This window comes from Vombatus ursinus, unplaced genomic scaffold, assembly GCF_900497805.2.
Source record: "Vombatus ursinus unplaced genomic scaffold, bare-nosed wombat genome assembly UNPS02014821.1, whole genome shotgun sequence".
NCBI classification, from domain to species: domain Eukaryota; kingdom Metazoa; phylum Chordata; class Mammalia; order Diprotodontia; family Vombatidae; genus Vombatus; species Vombatus ursinus.
The window spans coordinates 25,550,936-25,561,379 of record NW_020954599.1 but is presented as its reverse complement, the minus strand read 5'-3'; the positions used below and the strand labels follow the sequence as shown (position 1 = coordinate 25,561,379).

General features: G+C 35.7%; 1 protein-coding gene across 2 annotated transcripts in view; it reads right to left on the bottom strand.

The window, feature by feature from the left end:
• Nucleotides 1-7,534, bottom strand: part of LOC114024539 (bifunctional heparan sulfate N-deacetylase/N-sulfotransferase 3) — a 188,890-nt gene extending 181,356 nt beyond the window's left edge. For both annotated transcript variants that reach the window (XM_027837571.1, XM_027837573.1), the window contains exon 1: nt 6,554-7,534. In XM_027837571.1, coding sequence (XP_027693372.1) covers nt 6,554-7,534 — 981 coding nt within the window. The remainder of the gene's footprint in view (nt 1-6,553) is intronic.
• Between the last annotated feature and the right edge of the window lie 2,910 nt (nt 7,535-10,444).

The window sequence follows — 10,444 nt, the reverse complement described above, 5'->3', positions numbered from 1 at the left end:
CTTTCTTTCTTTCTTTCTTTCTTTCTTTCTTTCTTTCTTTCTTTCTTCCTTCCTTCCTTCCTTCCTTCCTTCCTTCCTTCCTTTCTTTCTTCCTTCCTTTCTTCCTTCCTTCCTTCCTTCATTCCTTCCTTCTTTCTTTCTTCCTTCTTTCCTTCCTACCTTCCTTCCTTCCTTCCTTCCTTCCTTTCTTTCTTTCTTTCTTTCTTTCTTTCTTTCTTTCTTTCTTTCTTTCTTTCTTTCTTTCTTTCTTTCTTTCTTTCTTTCTTTTCTTTCTTTCTTTCTTTCTTTCTTTCTTTCTTTATTTCTTTCTTCCTTCCTTCCTTCCTTTTTCTTTCTTTCTATTTATTATATGTGACCTTGTCTCATATACAATGTGAAGCTCTTTGTGAGTAAGATCTATTTCATTCTTAATACTTTTATCTCTGGTATCTAGCACAGTTCTTAACACATAGAAGGTACTTAAAATTTCTAGTTAATTAATTGATTACACAGATTTCTTTTTAGGATAGGCTTGCTGCTCCTACCAGATAATCACTTTATATATGATCAAGACTTTGTCAGAAATAAATCACATTTTCCAAGTCCCTACTGACATTTTCCCCATATGTGATGCCTTCCATCCTACTATCTGAGTTGCAATCACTAATTCAGGGCTTTTAAAATGTATCTAGTCACTTAATTCTGTTGCACTGATATAGATATGGGGTTTTCAGTAACAGTGCTTTGGATGTTACTAGAGGCTCCTCCTTAATTTATTTAGAATGCCATTGTGTCATTTACTCCTTTAATACTACAATAATGTAGATATGTTGTATCTGACAGTACAAGGTTAGAAGGAAGAATTAACTTTAAGAGAATTCTAAAGTTGAATATGTTTCAAGTTAACAATCCATGACATTGTGTGGATTAAGCTTGAAGGTATGATGAATCCTCAGTCAAAAATGAGCTAATCCCTATGAAAAAGAAAATGGATTGTCACTCTTCTGAGATGACTACACGCTTTAAGGTAGTTGTATTTTGAAAAAAAATAATGTTACTAGACTAACTTTATATATGGGAGACACCTTGTTTAAGAAAGACTGTCCAACTAGATTTTATTCTACCAATTCAACTGCTTTATTACAGACAACAGTAACAAAGTGAAAGTTATCATCTTGTATTCTCTGCACCTTTCCATCAATTCGTAATTACAAAGACATTCTCAGGCAGAATACCATTTGCAAAAGTTGACCTGTTCTGTTCTGATACCTTCATCCAGGATACCCTTGATATGTGCTTAGTTCCTTCATGTAAAAATTCTGTAGAGGTGAAAAGGTAGCCATGTGAGGCAATAGTGTTAATGCCCTCTCTACTTTTAAAGTAGTAATTGAATTTTTTTCTAATCATTTAGTATCTTTTTTTTTATTTTTCTTTCAGCTATCCTGAGAAGTTTGACCCTCGTTTGCCTTCAAAATTTTGTTAGCTCCAATCAATAGGAACTCCTCTATGGAGAGTTCTCTGTTATTGTCTTTGTCTTCTTTTTAAGAGACATTTACAATTCCTTATGTATACATTTGTACGTTGTCTTGGTTTCTCCTTCAAAGACACTAGTTCATTCCACAAGGAGAGGAGAAAGTGAGGCTGGTGACTTTGCATGGTCCTCCCTCACTCAAATCAAAGTCAACTGCAAGTCATGTTATTGTCCCCCTGATGTCATGAGGTTCTCTTCTAGAACAAAAGAGAAACCACATCCATAGATACATGTATATTATATACACACACATATGTATGTGTGTACACACACATAATATAAAACAGATCAAAGCAGCATTGGGAAAAGGGACTAGTAGCTGGGGACCAGGGAAAACCACATGTAGAACTCATTGCTTGAACAACATCTTGAGGGAAATCAGGAATTCTCAGAGATGGAGGAGAGGAATGTGAGTAGTCCAGGCCAGGGAAAGGGTCAATGCAAAGAAAGAGTTGAAAAGCAGAATGCACAATGTGAAGAACAGCAAGAAGGCCCAATTTTGGCTATATTACAGAGTAGCCTGAGAAGAGCTGTGTCTAATAAGACTGGAAAAATATAGGAAGGGGCCAGTTTGTGAACAGTTTAAATGACAAACAAAAAATGTCATATTTGAGTCTACAACTAATAAGAAGCCACTGAGTTGGATGAACTAAAGAAGTGGCCTGTGCCATAGGAAAATCCTCTTGTCAGATAAGATGAGTTAGCATGGGGAGTGTCTTGGAGCAAAGAGACAAATTAGAAGGCTATTATAAAAGTCAGTGTGAAAGGTGCTAGTCGCCTGAACTGATAATGTAACTGTAAGGATAGGAAAGAGGACAGAAATGGGAAATGTTGTGGAAATAGAAGTAATAAGACTTAGAAACCGACTGGATAGCTGGGAGCAGTGAGAGTGAGGAGTAGGGGATGACACAGAGATTGAGAACCTGGGTCACTAGGCTGAGGAAAGAGGAAGAAGGAAGTAGACTGAGGACAAGCATTTTATATGAGGAATAAAGTCAAAATCCTTAGCCTGGCATTCAAAACCCTCCATAATCTGGTCTTCTTGCTGCTTTTCCATTTCTACTCCCCACACATACTTTTCCTTCAAGACAGCTCTACGTACTGTATCGTAAATTGTCTCATACTTTTAAACTTCAGCTCTTTTTTTCATGCCATTTCCTCTACATGGAATGCATCCCCCTTGTCTTTTCCTATAAAGAACCTGACAGTCTTTCATGGTTCAGCTGAAATTGTGCTTCTTCCCTGAAGTCTTCCTTGACCATCTCAGGTGGAAGTGATTTCTTTGATCTGATATAAAACTTCTGTTTGATGTTCTGCTAATTTGGGACTTACATTCCTTGGAGGGGTGTGTTCCAGTGATTGGGTTAATTTAATGGGGCTAAAGGCAAGCACCCTCACTAGATAAAATAGTACTAAACAATGATAAATGAAAAACTACCTCAGGAGACAGCATTTCTCAGAACACCAAATATAGGATAGTTAAATGGAATCAGGATGGTCAGTGGATAGAAAGGAGATTTCAAGTTGAAAAGATCTGCTTGGAATCGGGAGGCATCCTTTCATGAGTACTTCTGAAATGACTCTGTTGATATTTGCCTCAATACCTTTCAACTGTTCCCATGAGTTAGTGTGAATGTGGGACAGGTCTATTGTACTTTTTGTAAGGCTGTGGGCTTGAATAGTACTTACTGTTATGTGGATTGTATGGATATCTATATATTTATAATATATCAGCTAACACTTATATGCTGCTTAAAGGTTTACAAAACACTTTAGAAATATTATCTCATTTTATCCTCACAACCTCCTCACCTAGGAAACAAGTGCTATTATTATTCTCATTTTAAAGATGAGGAAACTGAAGCAGAAGAGGTTAAATGCTTTGTCTAAAGTTACATAGCTAGTGTCTGAGACCAGATTTGAACTCAGGTCTCCCTGACTCCAGGCCCAGAGCCCTCTCTCTACTGCACTACCCAGTTTCCTCCCAGTTAGACTGACTGTAAACTAGTGAAGGTCAAAATCTGTGACATACATTTATGCAACCTCCACAACCTAACAAATTGACTTACACCTAGTAGGTGACCAATACTTAGCTTATATTAATTAGATCAATGAATCTATAAATTACCAATGAAAATTAATTCATGACCTTTTCAAGTAATTGATATGTTATGAATTTATATTTTGAGAAAGTCACATAAATCTGCTCTAAGATATCGTTTTAAACCAAACTGAGTTTAAGATAACTACTGCAAGTCTTTGTGGAGTAGAGAAAATCATAATTGCTAAAGATATCCAATTTTACAAAGTTTTTTTGGCACATTTTGAATTGATTCTATGAATGGTTTTTTTTATCTATCACCCACAAAAGCAAAAAAAAAATGCATTGTATCACTTCTTTTAATATTTGGGAGAGTTAGCAAGAATTACATGAAGACTAGTTAGGTGTTACTCCATTGCATTCTAAAACATTTCATCAATAATATCATCGGTTCCAAGTGATTCTGAAAGTTTGAAGAGCTATGTCAGAAAATTAGACACCCAGAACAGACTTTATCATACTATTTTGAAATTTTAAAAAATAGAACCAGATTTATTTATTTTGTAAAACTTTAAGGCATCTACTGGAATTGTTTAATTATCAACTTGGCTTTAAGTCATTTAACCTTGAAATATTTCATGGCAGCTTAACTTCTTTATCAGTTAATTTCTGTTTTAAAAACTAAAGGGGCTAAAGTACTGCCTCATCACCTGGAGCCCTCTCTTTCCCCTCCTGCCTCCTACCTCACCTCCTTAATGTCTGTGCCAATTCTTCTGCTGACATTTAAGTTAATCTTTGGTATCTTAGTGTGTTTAACAAGGTTAATGAGTTTCACTACCATAACAGATGTTTAATGTCTGGAGAAAAGAATCTCATTTTATAAAGTACATTTTTCTAACTGTACACACACACATATACACACACACATACATGCACGCGCACACATATATTGCTATATAAACACACACATATGAAAACACATACAAATATATACATAGATACATGTATATACATATATATAGAAAGGTATATATATACACATAAAATCTCTCTGTGTGTATGTGTGTGCATTCATTCTTCTCCTTAATCCATGCCACATCTCCCCCCCAAAAAATGAAGAATCAGGAGAGTGACCAAATTGTTCATAACTTCTTTTTTTTTTAACCTCAAATCCCACCTCTGGCCCTATATGTTAAAAACTTTAAAGACAGAAGGAAGAGTACCATTTAGAGCAAAATATTCATAATAGCACTTTTTTATAGTGAAAAACTAGAAACAAAGTGTATGTCCATTAATTGGAGGAGAGCTGAAAGATTAATATATGAATATAAAGGACTAATGTGTGGTAAAAAGTGGTGAACAAGAAGTCAGAGGATCATGTGAATATTTGTATGAACATATGCAGAATGAAATGAGCAGAACTGAAGAACAGTATACATAATGACCTCAATGAGAGACAGAGAAGGTAGAGTGAATAAAGCACTGGGCTTGGAGTAAAGAAGACCTAAATTTAAATCCTTCCTCAGATATTTACTAGATATCTCACCCTGAGTAAGTCACCTATCATCACTGGGCCTCAGTTTCCTCATTTGTATGATAAGAAAATTGGTCTTCATCAACTTTAATGTCTCTTCCACCTCCAAATCTTTGATCCTATGATTATAAATTAAAAGACCATTGAAAGGAAGACAAATTCTGAATATCTGCACAACCAATAATGACCTCAGAGAACAAACAATGAAACATACCACCCTCCTCAACGGTGGCAGTTAGGTGGTGCAGTGTATAGACCACCAGGCTTGGAGTCAGGAAAACCTGAGTTCACATCTGGTCTCAGATATTTACTAGCTGTGTGAACTGGGGCAAGTCATTTAAACCTGTTTGCCTCACTTTCCTCATCTATGAAATGAGCTGGAGAAAGAAATGGCAAACCAGTTCAGTATCCTTGCCAAGAAAATCTCAAATGAGGTCATGAATGGAGAATCAGACATGACTGAAAATGACTAAACAACAAAACCCTTCTCTCAGAAGAGAGGTAGGTGGGTGAGTGGGGCAGCTAAACTAAAATGTTGCATATATTGATACTTTACTTTTTTTTCCAGGAGAGGATTAAGATAAAGTAAAGCTGAAGAAATTACTGTGATAAAAGAAAAGAAGGCATAAATAAAAATCCTCCTAAAAAATGTGGGGGCAGCTCCATACAGAATCCACATCTCAAAAAACTTCCTATCTTACTCACATAGGAAAACAAAACGTAGTGGAAAAGAGATAGAGTTTTGTATAGTGCTGAATAAAAAATGCAGATGTAGATAACATTTTATACCTCATCTATGACCAAAAATCAGTTATTTGCATTAAAACACCTTCTGTACATGTTAGTTTTTCTTACTCCTATGTACAGAAATAGTTTCTTGCCTTCATCAGAAGGTGAGAGTTTACATAAGACAAAGACAAATGTAATTCGAATTCTTGGGCCTCATCACTATTTTAGTAAAGTCACCGAATCCTAAAAGTTAATTTAAATTCCTATTTGTGTAAATATCATCTCAAAATTAATTCTTACATATATAAACTATGTTTTTTCTTTTTATATTTTATCTGCACTTAAGTGGTATTCCAGAGTATCATAATACATAATGATAAGAGAAACTGAAATGCCGTTTTGACATTTCAAATACTTGAACTTATTTCTAATCTGATCTTTTGTTCTCCAAAATTAAAGTTGCTATTTATTGTAAAAACAAAACAAAACTGTTACCTCTATTTCATTCATGAGAGTTAAATTCTAGCCAATGACTGTTGTAAATAATAAATGCCCAGGTGGACGTTCCACCCCCCCCAAGGGATTAAACCAACTTAGCACTTTCATAGTCAACTCTACCTTTCAATGTTTCCTTGCAGAGTGATTTACTATTACAAAAGGAAATAGAATATACCTGGTATAGGGGGGGAAACTGAAAACTAAATCTTACATTTGCAGATTTCAGGCATCCAGCACATACCTTAACATCATTGGTATTCATCCTTGTTCCCTCCTTCCCCACAAAGATGTCATCAATGTCCACAAGAATATACCTGTCCAAGGATAATGTGAGTTTCTTCCCTGACAAGAAGGAGATGGCATCTATGAAGATGAGCTTGTGCAGCCAAAAGTTCAAGTTGTTGCCAAAAAGAACCCGCTGAATCCCATCATGAAGCCCTAGATCATGGATGATGGTGGCATAAAGAACACCCTTGGAAATGGGGGGAGAAAGGTTCTCAGGGGCCTTGACTTTGGCAAATATCACTGGTTGATATGCCGAATGATTGATTTGGAAAACTGTCCAGTCACTTCCAGGTAAGGAACGTCTATCAAGCTTAGAGGATTTGGTCACCCGGAGCAATGGAGAATGAGGGTTAATGCAACAACCTTTCACAGCAAGGTTTCCATGAACTGAAAAAGGGAAACCTTTTAGTGGAGAGCCCTGCAGGCTATTGTCACTGCTCTTGTAGAATCCAATGATCCCCACACCATATTCTACACAGTATTTATCTAAAAGGTCTCGATTCCAAGAGTCCATATTGACATACTTTGAAATATTTTCATATATAATAAGGACATATTTGCCTTTACTTTTGTCAATCAGCACAGGGAGGTCCCCTTTTCCAGAAGCAATTTCTATATGATACTGAAACCTACTTGATTCAAGTATCATGATGATGTCTTGACCCAGGGAAGAGTACTGGCTCTCCACAAACACCAGAACAATGGGGTCTGTCCTTAATGGGTCAAAGGGCTTCATGGTCTTTAGCTCCATTAATGTATGTGGCAGATATGGAAGCTCCCCACAATCCATTTCTGAAGACATTTCAGAGAGTTCATTCTCTTGTTTGTAGCCAGAGTACAAGTAGTAGGCTGAAATGACAATGCTCACCATACAAAAGGTGGCAAGCAAAAGAACTGTCCGCTGAAAGTGTCTGTGAAGCTTCATGATAAAACTCATGTTGAATACATGTGCCTCAAGTTGTTCCCAATAGCAGCAGCATTTAAAAGAAAGAAAGAAAGAAAAGACAGCGTTTCAGCAACTTCTCCAGTCGATGAGGTATTTTATGTCACCATTGCAGCACATTTGTCGCCCTTCAGCAAAATTCACAGAAAATATAGTCTGAAAGACAGAAGTCAGGCATAAAATATTGAATTTATATTATTTTGAAAGAGCAGGAGTTCTTACCCTTCCCCTCAACTACCTCCCCTACCTGCCCCATACCCACCCACTCCACTGGCTGCAAAATGTCTACTCAGGGCGGATGAATGGATAAGATAGTAAATGAGAATACTGATCTTACCTGACTCCAGAATCAGATGGTATAAAAGAGACTCATAGATGGAAGGAAATGGATCTAGTAAAAATCCAACATCATAGCTTGCTACCACAACTATCATGCCCAATTGACTAATAAAAGAACTTGACCCTTATTGAAGGGATCTTGGATATATTGTCAAGACTTCAGTCTTATAAGGAGCTTCCTTTAGCTCACTGAAGATTACTTCCAGATGCTGTCAATAAGAAATATCTCCAACAACAATAAAGAGCTGTCTGGGAAATATCTTATCTGATGACCAAACACTATACTACTTATCTGAAGAAAATACATTTTGAAGGTTCACAAAATCTTGAATATAGTACACATAGACTTTGATTCTACAGTTGGCACTTTTGTGAAAGTTGTGTCTAAATCAGATCTTTGTCAAATTTATGATTTGAAAGAAACCTGGAGTGATTCATTTAGTTAAAAAAATCATAAGATGGTAATTTCAGAGCTGGAAGAGCATTTAGCCTATTATTTTACCAAGAGGAAACAGAGACTCAGAGAGGTTAATTGACTTGTCCTGGGTCATGCAACTGATAAAGGTGTGAGGCAAGATTGAAACTCAGATATTTTTGACTCCAAGTGTAGTGCCCTATCCATTAAATCATTTCTCTCCCCACTCCCTCTTTAGTTACTGCTAATGAATCTCATAAAAGAGGATTTTATTTTGTATTTTGAAATTCCCACTTAGGATATTTAGGATTTTGTTTTCTCTTGAGTTTAAACATTATTGATACCATTTGTATTTTTTTTATGTAATTTGTATTTTCCAATATATCCCTCCAACCTCCCACTCTTATAGAACCATGCCTTGTAACAAAGAATTAAGAAGGGAAATAAAAAGACAATTCAGAAAAAAAGTCAATCGATTACTTTGACACAATATGGACACATTATATGACATATTCTATCCCACTTCTGCAAAGAAGTGAGATCTTGGATCTTTTCTTTAGGGCAAAACTTTGTCATTATAACAATCTTAGTGATTTCAAATAAATCAGAAAAAATTTCAGTATGAAACTTTGATTGGTCTTCTTATGAGAAACTTAAGCTTCTGTTGTGTGTTGATAGCAATTAGTCAATATCTATTTTTTGAACATTTGTTCTAGCTTAAAATTTAGCTTGGTGTTAACAAGATATACAAAAAGTATAATACAACTTACTGGCACAGCAAATAGAGTACTGGGCCAGGAATCAGGAAAACCTTAATTCAAATCCAGCCTCAGACACTTAATAGCTGTGTGACACTGGGCAAGTCACTTAACCTCTATATGCCTCATTTTCCTCCTCTGTAAAATGGGGGTAATAATAACACCTAACTCCCAAGGTTGTGAAGATCAAAGGAGATGATAATAATTGTAAAGGTCTTTGCCAAACTTAAAGTGCAATAAAAATGATAGCTATTATTATATTGTCCTTGTCTATAGAAAAGCCACAATTTAGTTAGGGCAATAAACATACATGCACGAAATGATTCACAAACAATATATATGGATACTTTTCTATCATAAGTCTTGGATACCGTTAATTAGCAATGTTCCAAATAGCAATACATATGGATCTAGCCAGTTTAAGTACCTCTTTGCTGCCTATGTAGAATGAAGGGGACTGTAAGTTCTTGAAGATATTACTAAAGTAGAAAATCTGTCAGGCCTGGCCTAAAGGAAAGGCTTTGTATGTGGACCCATTTTTCAAGTTCAAGACCAGAAATCTAGTCATTAAGTGATGATTTTTTTTTGGTGATTTAAGATCTTGAAGCTATTTTAAGACATAAAGAGGCTATTATCTTCTTTTCTTCAGTGAATATAGCCACTTTGATTAAATAACTTACTTTCTGAGGTACTATGACAAAATTTAATCAGTCAATAAACAATTATTAAATGCCAACTATGTGTTAAGCAACTGTGCTAAATGCTGAGGATACAAAGAAAAACAAAAGACAAGTCTAATGTGGAAGAAAACATATAAAAATAGTTTGTACAACTATGTATAAACAAGCTATATGCAAGACAAATAGAAGATAATAGAGAGAAGGCATTAAGTGGGATCAGAAAAAGCTCCCCATAGGAAGTGAAATTTTAGCTGGGGCTTGAGGAAAACAAGAGAAACCAGGAGATGGAAATGAGGAGGAAGAACATTTCAAGCAAGGGTGACAGCCAGTAAAAATATACAAAGACAGGAGATGGCATATCTTGTTTAAGAAATAACAAGGAAATTAGTGTCATTTGATCACAAAGTACATTGTAAGAGTCTCAGTATAATGTGTAAAAACAAAAAAAAAACTGGAAAAACATGTGCATGGAGGGACAGGTCATGAAGGGCTTTGAATGTGAAATGGAGGATTTTATATTTGATCCTAGACATGATAGATAGTCATTGGAGGTTACTGAGTTGGATGAGAGTATGGTCACACCAACACTTTACAAAGATCATTTTGACAGTTGTGTGGAAGATGGAATGGAGTAAGGAGAAACTGTGGCAGAACAGCAGGAAACCATTTCAATAATTCAGGAATGAGGGAATAAGGACAATTATCAGGAAGC